Source organism: Meleagris gallopavo, chromosome 5 (genome assembly GCF_905368555.1).
Source record: "Meleagris gallopavo chromosome 5, MGAL_WU_HG_1.1, whole genome shotgun sequence".
In the NCBI taxonomy this organism is placed as follows: Eukaryota; Metazoa; Chordata; class Aves; order Galliformes; family Phasianidae; genus Meleagris; species Meleagris gallopavo.
Window position 1 is genome coordinate 13229923 of NC_139408.1, and position 25371 is coordinate 13255293.

A 25371-nucleotide genomic window follows, 5' to 3' on the forward strand; every position below is an offset into this window, starting at 1 on the left:
AAATCTTAGTTTTAGAATTACTTCATTTAAAAACCAAGCACCAGCATCCCAAGCCAGTTGTTTAGATTAAATAAAATCTGTCCCACGTATTCCACCTCCCTTCCCTGGGAGATTGCTCCCTATCTGGGTGTGGAAGAGCATCTCAAAAGTGGGAGAAAAGGCTTTGAGTGACTCATCTTCTACTTTGTATGCCCCAACAGTGCTGTTGCTGCTTTCAAGTGGGTCTCCAAGGCAGCAAGGGATAGGAGAAAGCAGCTGTAAAATGGGCATCATACACCAGAGACAGGTCTGTGCCTCTAGTTGTATAGGTTGTATAGGGGGGGGACCCCTGGAAACACTGCCCTCCCAGGCACAGGTGTGGTTTGGGGCAGGACTTGGGATAGGGTCTCAGCAGGATTTGGGATGGGAGCTCTTGAAACACTCTGGTGACTCGGGCAAATCATCACCTAATGATGACACTCATGTTTGTACTCTATTCCTCTAAAAGTCTCTTGTAGGGGATGCCTGCTAGATTTTTCTCTTTTTCCTTATATAACATGCAAAGACAATGGAATTCAATCTATCTCTCAGAAGCATCTTTTTTTCTTCTTTCCTTCTGATTAGATTAGTGCAGAAGAGGTTGTTCCAGTCTGGCACCTCTTGCAGTTACTGTTATTGTTTTGACTATAAAACACCCGTGTGATCCGTACATACTTGAAATGGTTGCTTTTAATGAAAACTAAAAATAATTTTAAAAAATCTTTAAAAATTCCAAACAATTCACTTCCAGGCCAAAAAAATAAAAAAATCTTCTCGTTTGCCAGGATCTACCTGCTGGACTTGGAAGGCTCAGCACAAAACCCACCTGGAAGAAATCAAATGAGAGGCAGATTTGCAACAGGAATGCAATTGCCATGAATATAATCATAGAATCTTAGGAATTGGATGGGATCTCTGGAGATCACCTATTCCACTTGCTAATCATTAATCACGTTCAGGTATTCACAGTCCTACAGAGGCTCAGTGTAGCCACCTCTCATAGCTGGGGATGTCCTAATCTGGGGTCTGCAAGAGGCAACCGATTTCCACTGATCTTTGTATTGTCTCACCAAAAGTTTTTTGTGCAAGTGTTTTAACTATTTTCCAGCTAACACAGTGCCAGGAGGTCTGGGGACCTTCCTTCCCCGTCCTGGCCATGTATTTCTCTCTGCTTCTGGTGAGGGATGGATGAACCTCACTGGGATGGATGAGCCTCATCTTTATGAGGTTTATCCATGGATGAATCACCCTCAGCTCTCACGGTTTGAGACATTAAGTGGTTCTTTGTGGGGTTAAGCAACATTTAGCCCTCCAGCCACTTCCCTGCAGCTTTTCAGCACATCTGCTCCTGCAGGGCCATGTCAGTAAGAGGATGGGCTGAGGGCTGCGTACAGCTTAAATTTAAGGTGTGAAATGCCCAGGGCCCCTCCAGTCACTCCCAGAGTGAGCTCACCTCTCCATCTCTTTAAGGGAAACCAGTTGACTTTATTGAGCACATTTCTCTAACCAGAAAGTATCACTGAGCTACTGATTGCGTTCCATGAAGCTGAAGACAGAGCCTCCCAGAAGCCAATGGAGGAGCACACCATCGTCCCACCATCATTCCAGCAAGCCTCAGCTATCAGGCTGCCTGTCCACCCCCCAAGAAAACACATTTATTTTCTTGCAACCCACGGTGGTGCTGGGATGGTTCAGGTTGGAAAAGGGCCACCATAGTCAGGAGAAGACCAACAGTCACCAGGCAGATGACTGGCTCCTTTGCCAACACCTGCCATTTGCAAGCAACACATTTTCCAACAGAACCCTGTAAAATATTTTTTATGAAGAACCGATAGGAAATGTTGTGGGGGAGGAAAAAAAAAAAAAAAGCCTAAACTTTTCTGGAAGTCTTCTTAGTCATTGCCTTTTTCCATTTGTAAAACTTTCCAGATTAAAGCCTCACACCCCACCTTTTCTTTTTCTTTTCTTTTTTTTTTTTTTTCCAGCTAAAAAAAGCCCTTTGATTAAATACAAAATCAATACAGCTGCTCAGCTCCTTGGGCTGCTGAGCTGGAGCAGAGGACCTGGCTCCCCATGGTGCTGCTGCATCTCATGGGCTTTTCCAGGAGAGAGATCCCAGTGGCTGGAAGCCCAGCAGAACATGGGGTGGCTTGCAGCATGAGCTCCATATATGCACATATAGAGCACACAGGGGAAGGTTCGTGGGGAAGGGGGGGGGAGTTTCCTTCAGACGTAGACATATCTTGCACTGCAGTTTTCTTTAAACTGTGGGGAAGTTGGATTAGGTGAGGAATTCCACAATTTCTTAGCTTTTCAAATAACATGTCTGCGATATCACTCAGCCTGACCTGTGCTCCCACCTGCCTCGGGAGCTCAGTTAACCCTTTGCCCATTGATTTTGGGGCTTCATGGAGGGCTGAGAACACGCTGGCCACACACACACTCGGGCTGCTGACACATGGGATTAACACCTCTGATGCTGAAAGCAAGCAAAGTCCACCCTGCTCAGAGTCTGCCCACCATAAACACACACAGGGAATAGAAACCTCTTTAGACCTTCTCCAGTTCTTTCCTGGGCTGATGCCCTACAGCAGGTATGGAAATGTTCAGGATTGTGCCTGTGCTTCCCATCACTCTGTGTCATTCCTCTTAGGATCTTCCAGATGCTGAAGCGCACCAAGGATCGGTGTATCCCAGTAGGAGTTATCTTCAGCTGATGAAGAGGAGACGTGGAGACAGCAAGTGAGTCACCCCAAGTGGCATCACTGAAATGGGGACAGAAATAGGGGTAGCATTTGAGTCACCTGCCATTTGGCTCTACCTACTTAGCCAAGAACTCTCTACCCCCTCAGCACAAAAATACATGCGTGCACACACGTGCTATGTAAGCCCACTATGTGCTCTTTTTAAAAGCTATATGTATATTTTTGTGGGGGTTACTTGCCTAGTAATTAGCAATTAGATTAGGGTACGCACCCTATGAAGCCTCCTGCTCCAGGAGCACTGAGACATCTACAAAGCCCTTGCATTTCTGTCCACAGACCTTTCCTCCTTGCTGAAATGCAACCAGCACCATGAAAAAGCTTTCCCTATCACACAGGATCACACCATACCTATTTGCACTGTGATACTACCTGGAGATCCCAGCTCCATCTAGAGACCACTCCTTGAAGGTCAAATAACCCCGATGGCCAACAGGAGACCATAGATGTGAGGCTTTTGAATATGCATGGTCCCAATGGTAATCATGTCCCAGAAGCTCACCCCAGCTCTCCCCAAACCATCCCTACACACTTCCAACCCTTAAGGAGTGCACTGCTGTTCCCTCTGTCCTGAGGTGAACATCCCCTGCTAGGTGGGGATGGTGACACCACCACCGCCACTTTTCCCTGTGCCCCCAAGCCCACCCTGGCTGGGAGCTGGCTCAATGCAGCATCCTCTGCTCCGCCGGCGCCGTGCTGCTCTATCGCCACATTTCTCAGCGGTAGAGTATAAACATTTCCAGGGAAGTGCACTTAGTGTAAATTTGTTTGCCAAGTGCTGTTGCCTCCCCTCCTGGGTTATGATTGTGAACGTTTTGGTTGAGCCAGAAAACAAATCACCCACCCCACTCAGTGCACACCTCCTGCTCCCCCGTGAGAGTGTCCGTCACCCCTGGCATGGGCAATGTGTTCTGCGATGTGTGTCCCCATGTTACCTGCAGTGGGGACCCTATTGCAAAGTTCCATGAGACTGCTTCCAGCTGTAGGCATCAGTAGGATCAGTTCCAGCAAGATCAGTCCCAACTCCTAAGGAAGCAAGGCAAAGGGGAGAAGATGTATTCTCACACCTAATTGATGGATGAGGATGCAAAACATAAGGAAAATAAGTGACTTGCCCATAGCCGTAGCAAAGGGAGGCTGTGCATGGGTTACGTGAAACATGCATGACTTCCTCACTTCTCCTTTTCCCTGTATCCACAGCCACCTGCCCATGGGATCATGGCCCCATGTCCTTCCTTCTTCTGGGATCTTCACTACATCTTCAATCCATTTCTCCCACCACAAAGCCCCTTGGCCTGAAAGATTGATGGGGTGACCCCAGTTTGGGCTGGCAAGCAGAGGTAGTCATGGGGGTCCTCAATATGGGAAGCCCTGGCCCTGAGAAGCTCCCAACCCAATGCTCTGCCCCAAGACAATGAGAGCTGCAAACAAAGACCCACACTGAAGCACAGCAGCAATGTGAGGGGAAAAAAAAAAAAGAAAAAAAAAAAAACAGAGGAAGAAATGCCTGAAAGATACATAGCTGGGATTCCTGAACCCCTCAGAGGTATTCGGGCTTAGCCAACAGGCTGGGTTTTTTTTTTCAAGGCCATTAATTACACAACAGAGATGTATCTGCACCACTCCACCTCTCCGCACTCAATAAGGGCCCCACATATATTCCCTACGATGTATCACCATCTGTGTGCAGTGCCACCACCTGCACTGGGCACCTGGGAAAACAACCTGTTGGAGTGTGACACTTCCCTCTGGCTCTTGTGTCTGATTTTCTGAGGAGAAGTAAAGGGGCACTCCAAGCATGCACCTTTAAAGCCTGTCTGAAATACGTGAGCTGAACTGGTGGGGAGGGCAGAAGCTGGAAGGCTTCAGGGGGCAAGGAGAAGATCAAAGGAGCTGTGCCAAAGCAAAGTCAGTGCATGGGCAGCATACGGACTTGCTCCAGAATAATTCCCTGTATTTGCACGGTGTTGTGAAGAGCCGACCTCATCTCCTGGTGCTTGGAAGAACCAGTTGTGCCTGCTGTTGCTCTTATTGGTCCTTCAAGGAGCTTGGACTTCTTCCTCTGTATGACATTCCTGTGAGCCTTTCCATGGAAATGCTTTTTTAAAAAAAAGGGGGGGGGACGACAGGAAATTGTGATGTGCTTAGCTGTTAATACAGGCACAGACCCACAGACCCATTCTCCTTCTGCTACTGTATTTGTTGAACATTTTTGACACATATAATCAGACAAAACTTGGAGCCTTCCAGGCTCCCTCCACCAAAAAAAAAAAAAAAAAAAAAAGGAGGAGAGGGGAAGCATTCTTCCTTATCTACCCAATCCCACCCTTCTCAGAAATCCCATTTAGGTGTCCACTTTGGCAGCTGGGGATGACCAAGAGATGCTTTTCCTTCCATAGATGGTGGGGAGAGAGGAGACACATCCCTCTCTCCCTGGGACGGTCTGACCCTTTGGTGCACTCAGCCCTCAGCCTCCTGGCTTTGGCCATGCTGCAAACAGTGCCTTGAGTTTTAAAAGATGCTACAGGAAACTGACTACCAAGTCTGTCCAGTCTGCAGAAATGCAAGTTTGTCCTCCATATAAATAGGGGTGAAAATCACCTGTGCCTTTAACTGCTGTCACAAATTCTTCAGGCACAATGCAATAATATACCTCTCTAGAACTTCAGTTTTGCAATGTTCAGCAGCATCCAGGTTCTTTGTGTGCATCTGCCAACAACCCTCAAGTCCAATGAGTGCCCCAAGGCATCAGCAGACCAGGGCAGGATTTGCTCCAAGAGTCCCTTTTCCCCCTGAACATGTCAGAAAGATGACCCTGCCCATAAAACAACCTAGCAGCAGACACAAGGAGACCTGAGCGGACCCTCTTGGCATCCACTCTTGTTTGCTCCTTGCTGACCACAGGCCCGAGGTGAATTATTTCTCCCACTCTGAGTTGTTTGACTTCAATTTCATGCAGGGACCTTACATATATCACATCCCCTGTCGCCAATGAATCTCTCCTGTTCAAACAGTTCCAGTTGCCCCGAGATCAATATATTTTAGCAGCACACAAGGACACAGTGTTATTGCCAATTTCCTGGGCTGTACAAAACAAAAGGTATCACTTTCTTAAAGCCACTGAAAAACGCTCTGGGCCAACTAAGATTACTTCTCTGCCATTAAATGGTTGCTTTTAGGACTCATCCTGATCTCTGTCCGTTCTGTCTTGTGATGACATTTTCTGCCAGTCTTCAAGGACAGGAGATGCCAACTCAGGAACCGTTCCCTCCCTCCTGTGGTCTAATGTCAGTAATGTAGTCTGATTTCTCCCAGTTGTCCTCACTGTTGACAAATGAGAATATGAGGTGTCTTACAAATAGGTATTGTGCATCTCAAATGCCAAGAAATCCCCTTCCTGCTCATTGGGAAATAAACCAAATGAGCACCAATGGGTGCCTTGGTTGAGCTGGGATTAGGTGCCTGCAAGGACTGGCCTGGCTCCAGCTTTCCTGTTCTTTCCTTCGTCCTTTGAGGCCCTTGGCAATGTGTAGGTGGCCACCCAGATCTGCTTGGGTGGGCTCTGATGGGCAGTGCCATTGGGGGCTTTGCAGATGGGCATCCTCTGGGCATCCCAATGGATTCAGATGGAACCCAGAAACTTCCTATGATGCTGGGGTGGAAGCTGTGCTCATCCCAGCCCTTCTCTCTCCATCTCAGCCTTTCTCTGGTGCAGGTCCAGCCATGCCCTCAGCTCTCCTCGTCCTCCTGCCGCTCAGGCCCTGTTGTCAGGCAATGCCATGGGCTGGAGTTTGGGGTGGAGGCAGCTATTGTTCCAGCTATCTGCAGTGTAATGTTCCTTATGACTGTATTAAATGAAGGGCGGAGGTCACACATCCCCAGTTTAAATTAGGTTTGGGCTGACCTTTAACAATATTACACTCGTGGATCCTCTCATAACTCACGGCATAAACTCCCTGAGGGTTTTACCACCTCCTCTCTCCTTCCTACTGTAAGGATGCCCGAGGCTTAATGCGCTTCTCTCCTATTTCGCTTTGATTTCTAATCCCATCCCCTTCTCCCCCTTCGCCCCCCTAAATACAGTTATATTCACTCCTTTAAAGGTGGGGGAAAGAACCTGTTCCTTTTCTCTTCTGGGCGACAGCTCTTTCTTTTGTGTCTCTTTCTTCCCTTCCCCGCCCCCCTCCTCTTTCTTGACACAATGCACTATTTATTTGCACTGAAGGATAACTAAGAAGCAATTAAAAGATCAAAAGGCACAAGCCCAAGTAGACCCAACTCGGCAACTTGTGGGGCGCATTTTGCTGCTGCCGCCGAAGCCGCACCGAAAGGCTGCCTTGTTTGTCCCCCCAGTCAGAGGGACACCTCTCTTATTGGGTCGCCTCTTCCTCAGAGCGGACTTTTTTATGATCGCTATTTTTCACCCCCATTGTTTGCTATTGCAGTTGTTTACTGGAAAATCACTTGTTTTTCTCAGGGAGATTAACCCCCTCCAAGCTTTCTTTTGTCTCCTTTCAGGAGGTCCTAGCGCTGGGCTGGGGGAAGGGAAGAGAGCCGACTCCTTCAGCTATTAACAGGGGCTTACAGCCCCCTGCCAAGGCTGAGTCCTTCCCTTTGATGGGGTTTTGCTTGCAGTGGGGAGAGGTGCTTGATCTTCCTCAAGGAGATGAATAGAAAGCGAGGACCCGTGGTATGGATGTTCTAAGTCCTGGGCATCTCAGAGAAACTCCTACAGCCGAAGGTGGGCAACAGTGGAGATGCCTCTTTGCGGAGAAGATGCCAGTGGGACTTCTCAGGAGCCCGTTCTCTTTGACAGCCAGACCAATTCTTCTCACTAGGAGCTGAGATCTAATGCCCACACTGGAGCATGCTGAGCACACAAGTGCTTTCCCAGCATCACGCTTCTGTCCCAGGCATGCTGGCTGCTCACCACCCAACACCAGGGAGTCTGCTGGGCACAATGCGCAGTGACACAACCAGGGGACAGCCTGCAGATGAGAAGGATGCTGGGCAGGGGAGGACCTCCAAAGCTCAACAGGAAGGGACCGGTCCTGCTCAAGCCTCACATTTTCCTCGGCATGTTTATGGCAATTCCAGCTGTTCAGAGAGGCGCCGAGTTCTCTATTCTCAAAAAAGAAGAAAAAAAAAAAGAAAAACAAAACAAAACAAAACCTACAAAGGTGAACATTTAGTTTTAAAAAGAGTTCTCTAAGTGCACGTCATTGAGATTTGCTGAGCCCTCACCCCTTCGTGCCACTGCCTACCATGAGCACCACCTGCGATGTGCAGCCCGCGGCGCAATGCTGGCAGCTCTGCCCCTGCTGCTGTGGGTGGGTGCATGCTTTGCACTGCAACTTGAGCTGCGCATCCCTGCGAGCTGACAGCCACCCGTGCTGTGCCTACCATGCGAGTGCTCCGGGACTTTGCCGCTGGTGGAAAGCAAGTGGGGTCCCTTGCAGCCCACCTCCGGGGCAACCACTTCTCAGCGGGGCAGGTTTTTGGGAGGTGAACTGTGCAGCTCCGGTGATCATTGTGCAGCTCCGGTGGTGGAGCGGCGGTTGCAACGGTGGCAAATTCGGATCACACGCTGCTTCATGGCAAAGCCTGGGAAAAGTCCTTTTGGCTTCAAAGCAATTGCTTGCACAAGCTGGCACGTAGCAAGGGCAGCCCAGAGAGCAGACACTGGAGGTGCCGTGGAGTGCCAAATCCAATTGGATCCGTGCAGCGTGGGCATCCATGCTGTCCCTAGAGATGTGTGCAGGCAAAGCGGCGCTTGCATCTGCCAACACAGGGGTGTGTAACACGGGGCAGGGCCCCAGTGTGAACCTGGGGGGACATGCTCCAGCACCCCTGCGTGCCCGCAACTGCCATGCAGATGTTGTGGGGCTGGCACAGAGCAGGACGGATGGCACAGCCACCTGTGCCCTGCGCGCAGTCCGAGCGGGACCAAAAAGCAGGGCTGGCATGGCCAGTTCCCGCTGCTTCCGATCACCCCACAGTAGTTTCGGTTCCCTGGAGGGCAGGGAGAGGCGGCCCAGCACCGCGGGCAGGGGTTGGGGACGCAACTCCCCAGCCGCCCGCCCTCACCTGCGGGGGGAGGCGGAGGATGCGCGGCCCCCAGCCCACCCAGCGGCCGGCAGGGGTGGGCTGCAGCCCCCTCCCGGGCGGGGAAAGCCAGCGGCTTGAAACTTCCCGTCGCTCCCCGAGCTGGACTTCGCAGGGTTACGAAGAAGGGAGGGAGAAAGAGGGAGGGATCGCTCTGCAACATTATTGGCTGCGTGGCCGGGCTGGTGCTCGCTGGGGAAGTCAGAGCATGCCCATTGGGGGGGTATAAAAGGGGGGCAGCTAGAGCGCCTTGCCCGTCTCCTCGCTCGTGGGGCAGCCAGCCGGGAGCAGCGGGCAGCAGGCAGCAGGCAGCCGGCCCCTCCGCCCCAGCCAGGGGACGCAGTCAGTAAACACCACAACAACCAAAAAGTGAGAGCCACCCAAGGGGCAGTCAAGGCAGGAGGAGAGAAAGAGGAGGAAAAAAAGGAAAAGGGGGTTAAACCAGGAGAAAAAAAAAAAAAAAGAGAGAGAGAAAAAAAAGAAAAGAAAAAGGGGGAAAAAAAGGAGGGATAAAAAAAAGAAAGAAAAGGAGAAAGAAAGAAAAGGAGAAAGAAAGAAAAGGAGAAAGAAAAGGAAAGCGCTCGCCTGCTCTCTAGAATAACAAAATACCTGATCGTAACAAAATAACATCCTCCAGACCAAATCAAGCAGGGACTTGACATACCAAAAGGCACAGCGAGGAGAGCGAGCCAGGGCGCGGGGAAGGCGAGCCAGAGCCGCGATCGCTGCCAGGGCCGGACAGCAGCATGGCAAGCGCCGGGGCACACACGGATGAGCGCTGCCGGCAGCCTGCCTTCCTCCCCGGCCCGCCGCCGACAGAAGTTGAGAGCGGCAGCGGCAGCGCCAAGGTAAGCGCCGCGCCGAGCCGTGCCGAGCCGCGCCGGGCAGCGCCGCGCCGAACCGGGCAGCGCCGCGCGGTGCCGGTGCCGCGATGCCGGTGCCGTGCCATGCCGAGCCGATCCGAGCCGCGCCGGCTCCGCCGTCCCCACGCGTGTCGCTAGAGGGACCCCGAGAGCCGGCCCGCTCCGCGCTGCCCGCCGCCGACTCGCGAGCCGCGCCGCGGGGGTGCGGGGCGGCCCCGGGGTGCCCCTGCCCGCGTCCTCCGCGACGCTTCGGTTGTTTTGAACGCGGGCCCGCGGACGCCGCGCACCTGGCGGGGGGACGATGGCGGCAGGAGCGCCGCGCGTCCTTTGCGCGCCCCTTTGCGCGCGGGGGGCGGCGCGGGGCGGTCCCGCGTGGGGGGCGGCCGGCGGCAGCGCGCGTGTGCGGGCAGCCGCGATCGTGCGTGGGCCGGGCTGGCCGCGGGGCCGGGGCTATGCGAGGTCGCGGCGCTGCGCGGCCCCCCGGCGCTGCGCGGCGCGATTTTGGAAGCGGGGAGACGGGGCGGCGCGGAGCGGGGAAGGGACGGGCCGTTCCGCGGCTCCGAGAGCGGGGGGGATCGTTAAACTCTTCCGAAAAACAGCGCGGCGCATTCGGTCTCGGAGGGATAAAAATACGGAGAGGAAAAACAAGAGAGCGAAGCCAAAATGGAGTGAGAGTTAATGGTTGGCATAGAGCCCTCGACTTCGTGTGATTTTTTTATTATTTTTTTTTTCTTCCCTCCCAATTGCTTTTCCCTACAGTAATTGTTTTAAGAGAGCAACTTGGAAGGGTTTTAGCACTCCGTTGAGCAGTGGGGAATTGGGGCACATGAGGAAACAGAGATTCCACACAACTGTACCAGCAGATGTGGCCACGGTGCGCTGTGACAGTCAGGTCGGGGCAGGCACCTGGAGAGCAGCGCTGCCTTCCACCCTCCATGGGAAACCCACAATCTCTTCCCGATGCCGGGCTGAGCTTGGGAGGCCCAGGCCTGGCTTTCTTTGTTTTTATTTGTTGTCAGGTTGCGTGTGCGGGTGTGCGTGTGCGGTTTCTTCTTTCGCTCCGCAGGGCTCAGCGTGTTGGGTTGGTTCCTCCTCCTCCTGGCGTGATTTACAGCAGAGCTGAGGAGCCTGGGTCATGGGTTTTGTAGGGGTGACTTTGTGCTAAGGACATCTGGAGGAATAAAACTGACTGACACTTCTGATTTGAGCTCTGCTGAACTGTTTTGGACCCAACTTGACAATTTCGGTGGGGGTGAATGGGTCAGAGCTGTAAATCTCGCTTGGCGGTGTCGACACCCACACAAGTTCACTCAGCCTTTCAAAGGGGCTATCCCGGCTCCTGTGAAAATTCATTAAGGGATAAAAGATTTGACACCGCGGGTCCCCTCCCACCGCCGCATGAAATTGGAGAGCCTGAAGGCGGCTGCGTGTGTGTCCCGTGGCCCTTTCTGACAGGTGATCCTTTTTGCAGCCTGCCTGCGGGGCTGCCGCTTTGACCGAGAGGCTCGGAGGTGTCGGTGCGTGGCTTTCCATTGATTTCTATAGCTTTGGAGCTGGCCTCGCAAGGAAAAGCGCTTCTGTACATCTTTTCTTGTTTTAAATAAAGCAAACGCAGCAGGTGAGGTCTTATTTTTAGAGGGACCGAGGCGCTGGTGCGGATCCAGAATCGCATACGAGCGCTGGAAGTGGCCCACCCTATCCCGCCCATGTCCTGGGGCTGACCTCCCGCTCCTCTCCGGCTTGGCTCTGCTTTTTGAGGCTGCTGGGGCTGTCGGGGCAGGGAGATGCAGAATGAGGGGATCAGGAGGGATGGGGGAAGAAATCTGTGTGGGGGCCACAGCGTGACTCCGAAAGGGTTAAGCTGTCTGTGCCAAGACATAAAGCAAGTTCAACGTGTTGTGGGAATATCAGTTGCCAGTAAACTCCAGTCACCACAATTCCTGATTTAACAGCTTAACTTGCTGTTAACTTTCCCTGATACGCTCCAGGTTTTCGACGTGGAGGCAGAAAGGAGAGAGGAACAATAAAGAAAGAAGTTAAGTGAGGCTACTAAAATGGACTTAAATCCCTTCTCTGGGTCCTGCCAGCTGTCTATAGAAGAGTTAAGCAAGATTGCATTTCCTTTTTTTCATGCCATAAATCAAACGTTTCTGGGCCGCCTACCAAAATTTGTGCAATACTCCCCAGTGGGGTGAGTAAATGGTACTGAATACCCCATTCACCTTTTGGAGCCTGATTTTTCCACAGCTCTGGCAGCGCTGGCTATGGGGCACAGGCATGGAAAGGTGACCCCTGGCACGGGGCTGCTGATGGGGACAAGTCGTGAAGACAAAAAAGCAAGGGCTAAAAATAGAGGCGGCATTGCCAACCTCAGCCATATAAGTGTCATACGAGCCAGGTGCCAAGAATGGTGAGTTGTGTGGGTTTTTTTATTTTTTCAATCCCAGTGATTAGAGCTGAGCAGCAGAACCCTTCAGCTCAGGTGAGTTTTATTTGCCTCAGTGGTCAAAAGTTTTGCCTCCTTCGAGCTGGGTTTATACCCTTTCTCCTTTAGAAAGAAGCTTTTGCAGGCTGGAGCCTCCAGGGTAAGGATTTGGGAAATGCCAGGTGCACGTGGCTGAAGCAGTAAGAGGGATGTGGGATGCTCCAGACCGAGGCACAGCACGCAGGCTCCTCTCCCTTGGGTACCATGGGCAGCTCCTCCACCCCAGCTGCTTTCTGGCTGCCAAGGCACCTTTCTCTCTATGCTGGCCTTTGCTTTTTGGCTCTTGAGGGCATCACCATGCCTGTGGGCAGAGCTGGGGGCCCTGGTGTGACGTGGTGATAGTAGGTGTGCACCCACTTCCTGCCCTCAGAGAGCTGTGCCCCAATCCAGGTCAGTGCCCTGCTCCCTGAGGGACATCTGCGCACTGCATCGCATCCCCTCTCCACTCACAGCAGCAATATGCTCCATCTCATATCTGTAGGCAAAACCTTATGGCCCCATGCACACATTTCAGTATGCAAGGAATGCCGTGTCTCCAGCTGCACGCTGGGATGGAGATGCTGTGACTGCGGGCATTGCTTCCTGCACAAGCATTGGGCATCTTCTGCAGTAGAAAGATATCCAATCCACCCGCTTTTTTGGAAGGGCAATGGAGGATGAGATGCAAAAAGTTGCTTTTCCCCCCACCCTGCAGGCACCATTGTGTTTGGACTGAAAACTTTTTGCCATTTTAGGTGCTCCACAAAGAGCAAGATTTTTTATTTTTATTTTTGCTGTCCAAATCCAAATTTTGCAGACTGGGCCATCTGTCAGTTCCCTCCTACGTTGTTCTGTTCATATTAAATTGTAATGAAGGCCAGACTGAAGAAGGAATTAGGTCAGACAGGAGGTTCAGTATCCATTTTTTGGGAGATGTTGCCCAAGAGAGAGGCACCGTGGTTCGGTTGGCTCAGCGCAAGCCTGAATGTGACGAATGCCTGAGCTTTCCTCTGAGATTTGGCAACTGGGCCTTTTGAGCACACTGTGGCCTCTTGGCTTCTGACTCCCCGGCAGCTGGACCACAATCATCTCTCCAGCTGATTGTGTAGCAAATCCTCAGCAAATCCTTCAGGCCGGAGGGCAGCTCTGCTGCAGACCTGCTTTGGGCTCATTCTCATCACACTGGTGCTGCTCCAAGGGGACCCTCTCCATAGCTGTGCCACCACCAGTGTGACCTGTCTGTCGCAGGGCTGCAGAGAGGTGCTTAGGCTTCCCCAGACATAAAGAGCGCTGTGCGGTATGGGCGCATCACTGCATGGCAGTTTTCTGGTCCCATATGTGCCACTGTGGACAAGGGGAGAAGCGGGAGCCTTCTTGTTTGCTATCCTGGTTGAAACTGCGTGCGGCGATGCATGACCTCCCTCTGTGCACTTACTGAGGGATGGCAGTCAGTACAACTGATTCAACTGCATTTTGCAGTGATGAATCTTGGATGGGTGTAGCATCTCTTCTTGTGTGGCGGGGACCTTATCCTTCAGGAAAACACCAACGCCACATTGTCTCTGTTACCCATTGCTCGAGAGAGCCTTTGCAATAAATATGAAGGCTCAAATGGCTTTGACTCCTGATGCTGGACAGAGCTTAAGCCATAGTGATGGAAGATGTATGCACATGCAAGGCTCAGAGGGCTTCATACTCCTGCCCCAAGGGGGCTGTGGAGGCACAGCACTGGGTACCCAATAGTTGAATTGAGAAGGAAGGGCTTATGCTGGGTCTCCTTCAGTGTGGTGTCAGCATTGGGACCATTGCTATCCTCGTGGCTTCATCCCACATAGATAGCAAGACGGAGACTTTTTTGTTGGTATTTAAGGCTTGGACAACCAGTAAGAGCTGGAGGCAGGTAAGGCTTGCACCTGCAGCACAAGTTTTGCAGTAGTTGGTGTTTTGCAAAGGAGTAGAACATATCAGATCTCCCTGGCATCAGATATCACCCTGCTGACAAAAGATTGAGCTTGGGTGTGTTGGGGCCAAAGCAGTCCTGCTGCAGATGATGCACCCCAATGGATCCTCACCATAGCAGGGGCATTGCTGGAGTGGGGGAGGAGATGAGGTGCTGGAGGCACATACCCACAGTGACTAGCTGGGGGGCAGAAAGCAGTTTGGGCATCCTGATATCCCACTTGGACATCACGTGCATGTGAAAATAAAGGAAAAAAAGAGAAAGAAAGAAAGAAAAAAAGAACAAAAACAGCATGGGATAATCACTGGCTTTTTGGGAGGGGATTGCGTTGCTGATGCTGCCACGACTCAAGCAGTGCAGGTGGTGCTGTGATGATCATCTCCACTATTTTGGAGAGCTTATGACTTGGGACCATGGCTTCTTTCTGACACTACTGGAGCTCTGTGCACATAATGGTTGGTGGCAAGGGTGGCTTTATTGCTGGCAGGGCCACAGCAGGGCCCCGGGAGAGCTGGGCTAATTTCCTGGCTGTGCTGCAGACTTCCCCTGTGACCTTGGGTGAGTCATTTAATCTATCCCGGGCTTCGGCTCCATCTCCGAGCATCCCGTGGGGGTGAGGTAATATTCATTAACTGATATTATTCTCGAGTTGCTCCGATGCTATGGTGATGAAAATGGGAGGTGAAACCCAGTGCCTTGGCTGAGCATCAGTGGGGAGAGGGGATGCTCTGCTTGAGTTTTAGCAGCCAGTATGGGTGAATGCAGTTTTGACACAATTCCCCTCTTAATTTTTTGCTGTCCTCTTGGCCGCCATAGTTATTTGGCTGTATTAATGCAGTGATGCTCATCACTGAGGGACGGAACACGGATGTTGCATCATGCAGTGCTGTAGTAGCATTGTCATGCTGATACCCCCATGAACCACTCTGCTTCTATGGTGTGTCTTTCTGGTTCCAGTGCTCACCAGCAAACCTAGCTTGTGCAATCAGCCCCTTGATTGCTTGAGCAGTGCCTTCTGGGTGCACGGGGGAGAAGGCCACTATTTTCCCAGTAAAAGCCAACTTTCTCCAAAAACAGGCAGAAAGTTCATTCATTTTGACTTTGGGGAAGCACGTGCTCAGGTAGGACATGTCAGTCTTCCATCTAACGCCCTGCTTCTTTCCCCAGGTGCAGAGGATGTGTGCAGCCAGGCAGATGCTGCTGCTACTGCTGGCCTTCCTGGCCTATGCATTGGATTCGGCTGCAGCGTATGGCACGGCAGAGACCCTCTGTGGTGGGGAGCTGGTGGACACGCTGCAGTTCGTCTGCGGGGACAGGGGCTTCTACTTCAGTAAGTGCTACATGCTTACATGATGCTCAGTGCCCACCTCATACTATGCCAAGATGATGCAGGTGGAGCTGGGTTGGGAAGGGAAGGATGGGTTCTCCACCTTAGTACTTTTTAAGGTGGTGTTGTGCATGGTGAGAAGAGGAGCAAGATGAGTGGTGAGGCAAGGGGTGGTTCAATGGGAAAGCTGAGTCCTGTGTTCCACGCTCAGATGTGGCTGGGCAGTGCTGATAAGTGGTTGATTCACTGTTGATGTGGGTAAGTCTTCAAAATAACGAGGATTTCTGCTGAGCTAGGATTCTGGCTTGTTTTTAAACTCAGATAGGCTCTGCTTGGATATACCCACTGGTTCTGAGCCCTCCCAGGTGGGCTCCTGGCTACTTGCTAATGACACTGATGTCTGACCTTCTAAACAGCATAGCCAGTGCCAGAAACTGCAGCGTTGCTGTTATCCACAGAGTGCAGGGGATCTTTGGGGCTGTTGCCTGGAACATGCTTTCCTTGAGTGTTTTTGAGGTTTGGACCATACATGTTAGCAGCACAAGAGCTCAACTAGTAGATGAGGAGGAGTAAGGTGATGGATAGGAGAGGCAAAAGCTCGTGTCCTGCAACCCCCACTGCTGACTAGCTGACTGAACTCTATAATATACTACAGGAAATATGCAAGGCATAGCAGTAAGGAAAACAATGCAGGTAGCAGCTGCACCTGGCAACCTTGCCTCTGTATTGGAAAAACTTACATTACAATGATACACTCTTGAGTAATGTACTGAACTGTATTTTATATAGCGATCCTGAGAGCCATCCTCCCTCTATTCCCAATCTAGCACTTACAGGGAGCGAGATGCTGTAAGCTTTGGAGAAAACCCTTGCAACACGATAGAAAGTGCAGCAATGGCAGCAGAATAGCAAGGTCCCAGGCTACAGCAATTGAGAACTTGCTCAAATGCAACAGCCATAGGCACTGAAATAAAAGAAAGAATCTGCTTACCTTCAGAGGGCCTCAGGCAGGCAGGGATATTCAGCAAGATCCCCTTACCTTCACTCCAACCCTTAAATGAGGTCTGGGATTAGGGTGCATTGCGTGCACCTGAGCTCCCCTGGATTGGCCCTGTCTTCCCACCAGGTGCTCAATCACTGGTTCAAGGCATGACTTTGCATTTCCACTACAACCCTATGCCCAGGCAGGGTGGGCTGCAGTTGGCTGAGAGTTACTCCATCCATAGACTGTGTGGGGACAAGCTGTATGGTCCAGCTACCATCAGGCTTCAGCCTGTTACTTCGCAGGTGTGGTGGCATTGCAGGTGACTTTCCTTCTAGCTAGGCCCTGCAGGTGATGGCTTTGTTCTGGTGATGTAATGTTTTTGGGAGCACTGTTCCTTTCTCTCTGAGCCCAGCTAGGAGTTTGCACCATAACTGCTTTTCATCTCCTCATCTCCCTTTTTTCCTCCTACCACTGAGCCACACCGGGGTGAGGGGACTGGATTTTGCCTTCCATATCTGTGGCAAGCTCCCATCCCACTCTCACACCTTTTCTTCTCTCTGTAGAGGAGCATCCACCTCCCTCCCCTTGCTTCTCTTCTTTCCTCCCCCTCTCTGGGGATGAAAGGGAATGGGGCTTTTGTTTTACAGACAAATTGACCTCCTTTCACCTCGAATAACCCATCCTCTCAGTCCAAAATAAAACCACTTTTGAAGGCAGAAATGTAGCTTTGTGCCAAGTGACCAGTCTGTTGTTCACAAGGGGATTCTTGCTCTTCTTTTTTCACCTATCTCTTTCCTTCTTCTTGTTGAATGTTTCTGGAGAGCTCAACCACTGGGGGATGACGGAAAACCTACCAGTCCCATATTTCCATCTCTTCAGCATCCGTTAAGGTTGCAGTGAATGTACATTTGTCACTGGTTCTACTCAATGAAGGCCTTGGTCATCCCCAGTTCACCTCTTTCTTCCCTCTAGCTCCATCAGTTGGTCCAGTGAAGGCATTAATTCTTCTGCCCATATTAATCTTCACTCCTGACCTCTCGTGGCAAATGTTATTTCCACTGCACAGACTCTTATCTCTGGAGGTCCCTTCCAACCCCTACAATTCTGTGATTCTATAGGGCATATTTATGTTTCACAGTCCTGGTTTATATTTTTAAAACTGAGGCTGGGATTGTCCTGACCAATTGTCCACCTGCTATTGGCATGAGAAGTGCAACCTGAGGGCAAACCTATGCCAACAGTGTGTTTCATACATGAGGTAGATGACTTTGATGGCCTTGTCTCACAAGTACAGGTGGCTCTGCATGCTGGAAGGGGCTTGCTTCAAGCAGCTGCCTGATAATCCTGAGAAAAAATGGAAATGGCATGAAAATCTGCCACTGGTTTTCTGCTACTGCAGTAATTTAAGCTAAGGTGTAGCTTCCCTATTCCAAGATGCAGCAGTTTGCATGTGGATGCAGTGTGTCTGCAGTGTTTCATACCCCTGGTGTTCCAGGATGGGGAAATATACAGAGCAGACTGAGGAGTGTGCACCCTGATGATGGAGATGCCTGTCTGTCCATTGGCACAGAGCATGAACCCAGCTACCAGGCTCCCTTAGAAATACCACAAGGGCTGATGCTTGGGGCTCGGGATGTTGAAGCTGCCTACCAAATCCCATAATGGGGGTGTTTCAGCACCACTGGCATTCCACTGTAGGGCTTTTACTACATAGACCTCCTTTAAGTCTTGAGGCAGCTGTTTTACGTGACTTGTTTGTGAAAGAGACAACACTTTGCATGGCACACCCTTGGGGATGAGTGCTGCTGGTCCCACGGCAAGCCCTTGTCACATCCCCAGTTGCACCTGAGACCCGCGGCAGTGATGCCACCAAGCACTGGGGCTGCAAAGGAACAGCTCCAAGGAGGCTGGAGCCCTCAGCTGCAGGCACTGTGTTGCTCTCCCTTTTCTGCAGCAATCCCCATGGATGACTCAAAGGCTTGCAGGTGCCGGCAAGGTGATGCCGTCCTATGGCACGGCCACGGGGATGGATGCTGAGCATGGAAAAAAAAAATAGAAAAAAAAAGGGCAAGAGGAAGTCCCAGCGGCAAATTTGTTGTCATGCACCATCGGCAGGGAAGGGAGAAGGGGCTGCGGGGGGAGAAGCGTCCGACTTCTCTGTAAACAACAGCTCCTGTTTCCTCCTTTCCAACAGCTGATAAGAATTTAGCTCTTTGCGGCCGCTTGTGCTGACGGGGCACATTCTTGCGTGCCGCCGCTCCTGCGAATAATACTAGGAAAAAGCAGGGGGGAAAGCGCAGTGCCGGGGCTAGGGGAGGGCCAGGCTGGGGGCACTGGGACGGGGACGGCACTGCACAAAGGCCCCCTTGTTGCTCCCGACATTCCTGCGCCAGGGGTGTGGGGACTGTTTGCACCCAAAGTCCCCTTCCACTCGGCTTGCTGCCTGATGGACTGGAGGAGAGGGGAGCCGAAGGTGGGGACATGCCTCCGTGCCGCAATCCAGGGAAGGGACCCTCCCATCCCACTGGGTGCCCCCACCCCTGGGGTGTCCCAGGAGCGCTGCCAGGATGCTCAGCAAGTCCCGTCAGGATGCTTGACCACCACTATAGGAGCGCTCACCAGTTCCCACCAGGATGCTCGGTGCATCCATCAGGACAGCGTGATGCCAAAGGACACCAGCAGGCAGAGGTTTTTGGTGGAGCATGGTTTTTCAAGGAGCACATCTGCTTCCCGAGCCCCCTGGGAAGGCCGGGGGAAGCATGATGCCTTAGGGGAAGGCAGTAATTGCAGAAATGGGAAGTGGATGGGGAGTGGAGGAGGAGAAATGCTTCACCCCCTGCTTTACCATGTTCTGGCTTTGGCAGTGATGTTCAAGCGAGATGCTGCTGGTGGATGAAAGCCAAGGAATTCAACCTTTAGTCCATGCGTAAATTGTGCTACGGAACAAAACCCTTTCCCCAATCCAGGTCAGCAGCAATATCACTGTTAACTAGAAATGTCCTGGCATCTTTTCCCCTGGGTTATTATCTCCAGGTGCTTTCTGATGCTAAATCCCTGTTTGTTATGTTTGCCTGTTTTTTTCCTCTGCAGCAGTGTTCCCATAGAGGATGGGGTTGGCATTTGGCTTGATGGGTATGGACTATTATGTAATGGGAGATGTGCCCCCCCAGGCCCTTGCAGGGATGCTGGCAGCAGTGCCAGCAAGGGGAATGGCATGTAGGGACTTTATGCAACAGAGCAAGGGCAATGCTGGAGAGCAAGAGACATGCCCATGGGTGGGGAAAACAAGGAGTGCTGATAGCCCAGGGCTGGTTCACCCAAACAGTGCCCTTGGTGTCGGGTGGTTGCATCTGTTTTGATGCATATCTATCATATACATACAGCATATACATAGAATCATAGAATTGTTTGAGTTGCAAGGGACCCTTAAGGGGTCATCTAGTCCAACTCCCCTGCAGTGACATCTACTGTGGACATACATGTGTGAAGAATACATGCACATGACCTCAGGTTGTCTCACCTTCCCCCCTCTCTGCTAGCCGTTGCCACCCAGATTGCCTGCCTTGGGGTCACTTGTATGGCAGTGGACACCCAGCTCGCCCACCTGCATTGCAAGGGAGAGCCCAACCCAATGTGCTTGCGGATAATGAGCATTTTAAGGATAGAAAGATAAGCTCCCAGCAGTGTTCCTTTCACCAAGCCTTTGCTGAGATGGAACCATCTTTTTCACCTTCCTATGTAGCTGGCTAAAGGTTGCATCGGAAAGTTTTCCAAAGAAGTAAAAATAAAGACTTAAAAAAAAAAAAAAAAAAGAAAAAGGAGAGGTAATTGCCAAAATGAGAAGTGGAATGGGGATGAACATGGAAAATCAAGCATTTAAATGACTGCCAAGGGTGGGCTGCATGGTATGAGTCAGTTGCTTTATTGCGATGCACCCGATGCTGCGTTTGCTCTCGTGACCTCAGTGCAAGGTGGTGATGCTCCAGAGTGGAGCAGAGGGCTCACTGCAAATGGAGTGAGGGCTGAGTTTGACAGATAGCAGGTGCTGTGCTGCCAGGGGCTTTGCTTTTGCAAAGTGCGTGTTGAGGTAAGGTCACGGTGTGTTTTGCATGCTGGTGTTATACACATAGGGCTGCACTGCACATGTGTGCCTGCATTGCACACACGGGGCTGCATTGCATGCACCAGGCTGCATTGCACATGCAGAAAATGTTTTGGCTTTGCATCTTGTCCTGGGGCACTTTGGGTGGCCATCCAAATGGAGTTCCCCATGAGAAAATCAGTCAACACCTTGCAAGCCAAAGCCTTAAAATCTTGAGTGCCTTCATTTGGAGCACATGGAGGGATCATGGGTTGTACACAGGATCAAAGCAGCATTCCCCCAGCTGGGCTGTGGTACTGGGTCTCTTGCAACCCCGCTGATCCTGGCCTGTGCTCCAGTGTAGGCACTGGTCCCCTCCATTTCAGCCCCTTGTCTTGGCACTGTGCACGAAGACCCAGAGAAAACCATTTAGTTTGGGACCACTATACATTTTGGAAGTTGCTTTTCCCAAGAACATTTGTTTTGCCCCCAAAATCCAAATTTACCCATTGATTTTCTTTCAAGAGGGAAAGGAACAAAATGAAGCTGATCTGAGCCAGCCTTCTGGAGTGTTTTGTCTGTACTTAAATGCTGACATGAGATGTGCTTGGTTGTTGCTGCACTGGACACTGGTTTTTGCATCCTTCTGCAGGAAGAAACGGGAGAGGAACCCTTATTAAAAGATTAAGTTTAATAGCTATTCTTGGCATGCTGTCATGGGCCTGTAGTCTTTCTGCAGCTGTCTACGAGCTGTCCCATCTGGTAAAATTTAGCCGTGTTGGTTCGCTTCACCTGCCCAAGCGTCAACACGGCAGAGGGAGGTTGGCAGCCGCAGCGCCGCGCTGCTTCTTTCTAATAAAACTCTCTTGCCAGGATCAACATCGCAGACATTTGTGGTAATCGGTGCGGCGTCCGCATCCGGACTGCCGTCCGCGCTGGGCTTGCTAAGGAGCAATAGGAAGGGAATAAATTATAGCAATAGAAAGTGCCTTTAATTAGTGTTGTGTGCACACCAGGAGCCCTGTCAGCATTGAGAGCGTTTGTCTAGGAGGGCCATCATGGGAAACTCAGGCTTTTTGTGGGCGTATGTCAAAGATGATGAGTGTTTTGGGAGAAGTGCTGCTAGTTTTGAAATACAATCATCATGGGGCTGTGGAGGTGCCAGCTTGGGACCCTGCAGTCTGTGGTCACTGCAGGAGAGATGCCGTCAAGGCAACAGGTAAAGGGTGACGAAGCTATGGTCTACATTGATGGCTAACGCTCAGGCCTCTGTCCCTACAGGTAGACCAGTGGGACGAAATAACAGGAGGATCAACCGTGGTATCGTGGAGGAGTGCTGCTTTCGGAGCTGCGACCTGGCTCTGCTGGAAACCTACTGTGCCAAGTCCGTCAAGTCAGAGCGTGACCTCTCCGCCACCTCCCTTGCGGGCCTCCCAGCCCTCAACAAGGTAGGGCTGCACTCGGGCTGCTAGCTCCCTGAAGCAAGAAAGAGGAGAAAAGGGAGGCCATCAGTAGGGGAGGACTGCTGCTGGCTCTACGATCTGCTGTTTCTGCAGCCAAGGCAGCATGCAGAGCCTTGAAGTGTTTATAACTGTTGAGGAGTCAAAGAAATTGCAGAAAACAAACTTCTAACCATTGACTCAGAACGGTTTGGGTTGGAAGAGCCCCCTAGTGATTATCTAGTCCACCTCTCCGCCATGGGCAGGGACACATCCCACTCTTAGATCAGATTGCCCGAAGGCCCATCCAGCCTGGTCTTGAATGCCTTCAGAGAGAGGGCACCCACAGCTCCTCTGGACAGTCTGTCCCAGCATCTTTGTCCCACCCTGTTGTGGAAAACTTCCTCCTTACGTGCAGTTTCCTTCAGCTTAAAATCATTGCCCCTTGGCCTATCCCTACAGGCTCCGGTAAAAAGTTTTTCTCCAGCTGCAGCAAGGTCTCCCTGGAACCTTTTCCAGGCTCAACAACCCCAACTCTCCCCACCTTTCCTCATAGGAGAGGTATTTCCAGCTTGCTAATAATTCTTGTGGCTTTCCTCCGTCCACATCCTCCTTGCGCTGGGGACCCAATAGAACCTGTAACATGGGCAACCGTGGGTAGAGATTACCCCAGGGAAGGTAACCCACCTTGTGTTGAGACTGCGTTGTTCTCCCTTCCCCAGGAGAGCTTCCAGAAGCCATCTCACGCCAAGTACTCCAAGTACAACGTGTGGCAGAAGAAGAGCTCGCAGCGGCTGCAGCGGGAGGTGCCTGGCATCCTGCGTGCCCGCCGGTACCGGTGGCAGGCAGAGGGGCTGCAAGCAGCCGAGGAAGCCAGGGCGATGCATCGTCCCCTCATCTCCTTGCCCAGCCAGCGGCCCCCGGCGCCGCGGGCATCCCCTGAAGCGACCGGCCCCCAGGAATGAACTGTGACCGGCCGGCTCGATTTGTGATCTCCCGGGGAGAGACTGGCGAGACTCGGCCCCCCCTGAGCCCCTCCGTCCCCAAGCCGAGGAGCGGGGCGGCAGGCACCATCACGCCGCTCCGGCCCCAACCAAACAACTGACACAAGCAAGGAGGGGATGGCAGCGGCCGTGTGCAGCGTCCTCCTTTTGGGGTGGGGGGGAGGGTTGTTTCTTTTCCCAGGCCTGTTTCGTTTCCCTCGCGCACCCAGTATTTTTCAAGCCTTGTACTTACGAAGGGACAGTTGGGCACTTGAACTTTTTGCTGCCGGGCGCTGTGTGACATCCCCAGTGCCAACACTAGAAGACAAAAGAACGAGCAAGAGGGAAAAAGGATATGAAGTTAACTTTTCTTTTAAATTTTATTTTATTTTTCTCAAGAAGAAGAGTCCATTCCATGTCTTTCTTGACAATAAAGTGAAAAGCAAAAACAAATGGGGAGAGATGTTGAGGGATGTAACTTTTTTGCCTCATTCCCATCCAACTTTTTTTTTTTCTTTCTTTTTCGTTGGTAACTTTTCTTATTTTTATAACTTTTTTTTGCACCTTTAAAAAGAAAATGTAACTGAGACGAAGTTCCGAGGAGTCCCATCTGCATTTTTTGTGTGTGTGCTTAATTACAAGATTCCAAATCGACTTGCACCTTTTTGAAACCATCGCTGACGGGAGAAAGAGAGGAAGAGGAGAGAGAGAGAAAGAGAGAGAAGAAAAAGGAAAGGGGAAAAAAAAAAAAGTGAGCTGATGCTCACTTTAAATGGAGGAGGCGTCTGCATTGCACATTTGCCACGGATTTAGTTGATTTATATATATAATATATTATATAACTTTTTTGGCAAAAAAGCACTATTTTTATGGGACATTTTGTGTAGTATCTGAAGAGGGATTGTAATGTTTAAAATGTGTTATGGTGCTAAAGTAAGTTGGAAGGGAAAAAACCCAGAAATAGCAAGGGAGGGTGGGGAGGGAAGAACAAGATAGCGAATACTGAACTTGAAATTTTAGCTTTTCGTTTTAGGAAAAGTGTGATAAATGTGTTTCTTTTCTCTTCTGAAATATAGCTTGGTCATGACCATATGAGCTAGTTGGCTGTCACTCATGTACACAGATGCACGCACACACAGAAATACATCTACACGCATTCTTTTTTTTTTCTTTTTTTTTCTTTTTTTTTAAGAAAAAAACAACGATTTAGACTAAAAGGGAACTGTTCTAGATACAAACTATTCTGAATGGCGAAGGTATTGCCGGTTACAACTCCAGGCCCTGCTTCTGTGTGGATCCTGGTGAAGATCAGCTTCTCCATCCTCTCAACCCTGACGGCTTGCTTGCTGTGCGGAAATGCCAGCCCCGTGTCCCTCTGTCTCCTTTTCCTTCTCTTGCCCCTTGCGTTCTTCTTGCAGACCCCCCTGCCCTCCTCCCCGTGCCCCATGTCCAAGGCTATGGAGGATGACCCTTGGGAATGATGGGGACCCTCCCCACATGGGGCAAGCGTCCCCCCCGGCGTAGTGGCCTCCACCAACGCGATGGCCTCAGTCAGCATGGTGACCTTCATCAGCATGGTGGTCTCAACCAATGTGATGGCCGTGGTCAGCATGATGGACGGTCTCCGTCAACATGGTGGCTTCCATCAACATGCTTTCCTCCATCACTGTGATGGCGTCAATCAGGATGATGGATGACCTCCATCAGCATGGACGGCCACCATCAACATGGATGGTCTCCATCAACACGGAGGTCTTTGTCAACCTGGTGACCTCCATCAGTGTGGTGGCCTCCTTCTGCCTGATGGCTGGGATAGGTTCCCAGGCGGGGAAAAGGCAAGTCTCTTGCTTGAGACTCAGGACTCAATGAGCAGATGGGTTGGAGAGGTGGGCAGAGGGCTGTAAAATAGGTTGGTTTTTAAAATAATATATATTATCTGTCTAGGAACCATAAAAAGGGGGGAATCAATTACATCTCCCTATGATATACTCTCACTTGCTAATAAAACGGGGACACTCTGTTAACCAGTTCTGTACTTGCTTTGTCTTATATATCCATACATTTAAAACAAACAAAAAAAAAAGACTACTTGAATTGTATTCTATTTCGTGGTTTTGAGGGGAGGGCTAGGGGAGTCTCAAGAGAGGGAGGATTTTAATGTATAATCATTTTGTTTGTTATTACCTTGCAATGTTGAGCCATGAAGCCTTTGTTTAAAAAAAAATGGCACTGCAATACACAACAAAGAAAATCCTTTATTTATTTTATTAAATATATATGGAAAAGAATGAAAATTGGTCCAAATTAAAGGTGGGGAGAGGGGGAAAGGGAAAAGGGTGGGGTGGGAAGGCAGAACAAAAACAGCAATTGAAAATAATTGATTT

The 25371-nt window shown here is 51.0% G+C and overlaps 1 protein-coding gene and 1 long non-coding RNA gene across 3 annotated transcripts; one reads left to right on the forward strand and one right to left on the reverse strand.

Moving 5' to 3' along the window:
* Positions 1 to 686: 686 nt before the first annotated feature.
* On the reverse strand, positions 687 to 9003 carry LOC146544246 (uncharacterized). Of its 2 annotated transcripts, none has more exons than XR_014883424.1 (3): positions 3716 to 9003; positions 2575 to 2783; positions 687 to 844 (listed from the first exon to the last, which is right to left on the reverse strand). It is a non-coding gene; the product is annotated as an uncharacterized LOC146544246 (long non-coding RNA). The 2 variants fall into 2 exon arrangements; XR_014883425.1 differs by lacking the exon at positions 687 to 844 and having other exon boundaries at positions 1483 to 2783; positions 3716 to 3806; positions 4763 to 9003.
* A 119-nt stretch (positions 9004 to 9122) lies between these two features.
* IGF2 (insulin like growth factor 2) lies at positions 9123 to 25011 on the forward strand. Its single transcript, XM_085224309.1, has 4 exons — positions 9123 to 9733; positions 15340 to 15502; positions 21847 to 22013; positions 22727 to 25011. Exons 1-4 carry the CDS (start codon positions 9632 to 9634, stop codon positions 22967 to 22969), a joined length of 675 nt encoding a protein of 224 aa, XP_085080435.1. The 5' UTR covers positions 9123 to 9631; the 3' UTR covers positions 22970 to 25011.
* Positions 25012 to 25371: the final 360 nt, after the last annotated feature.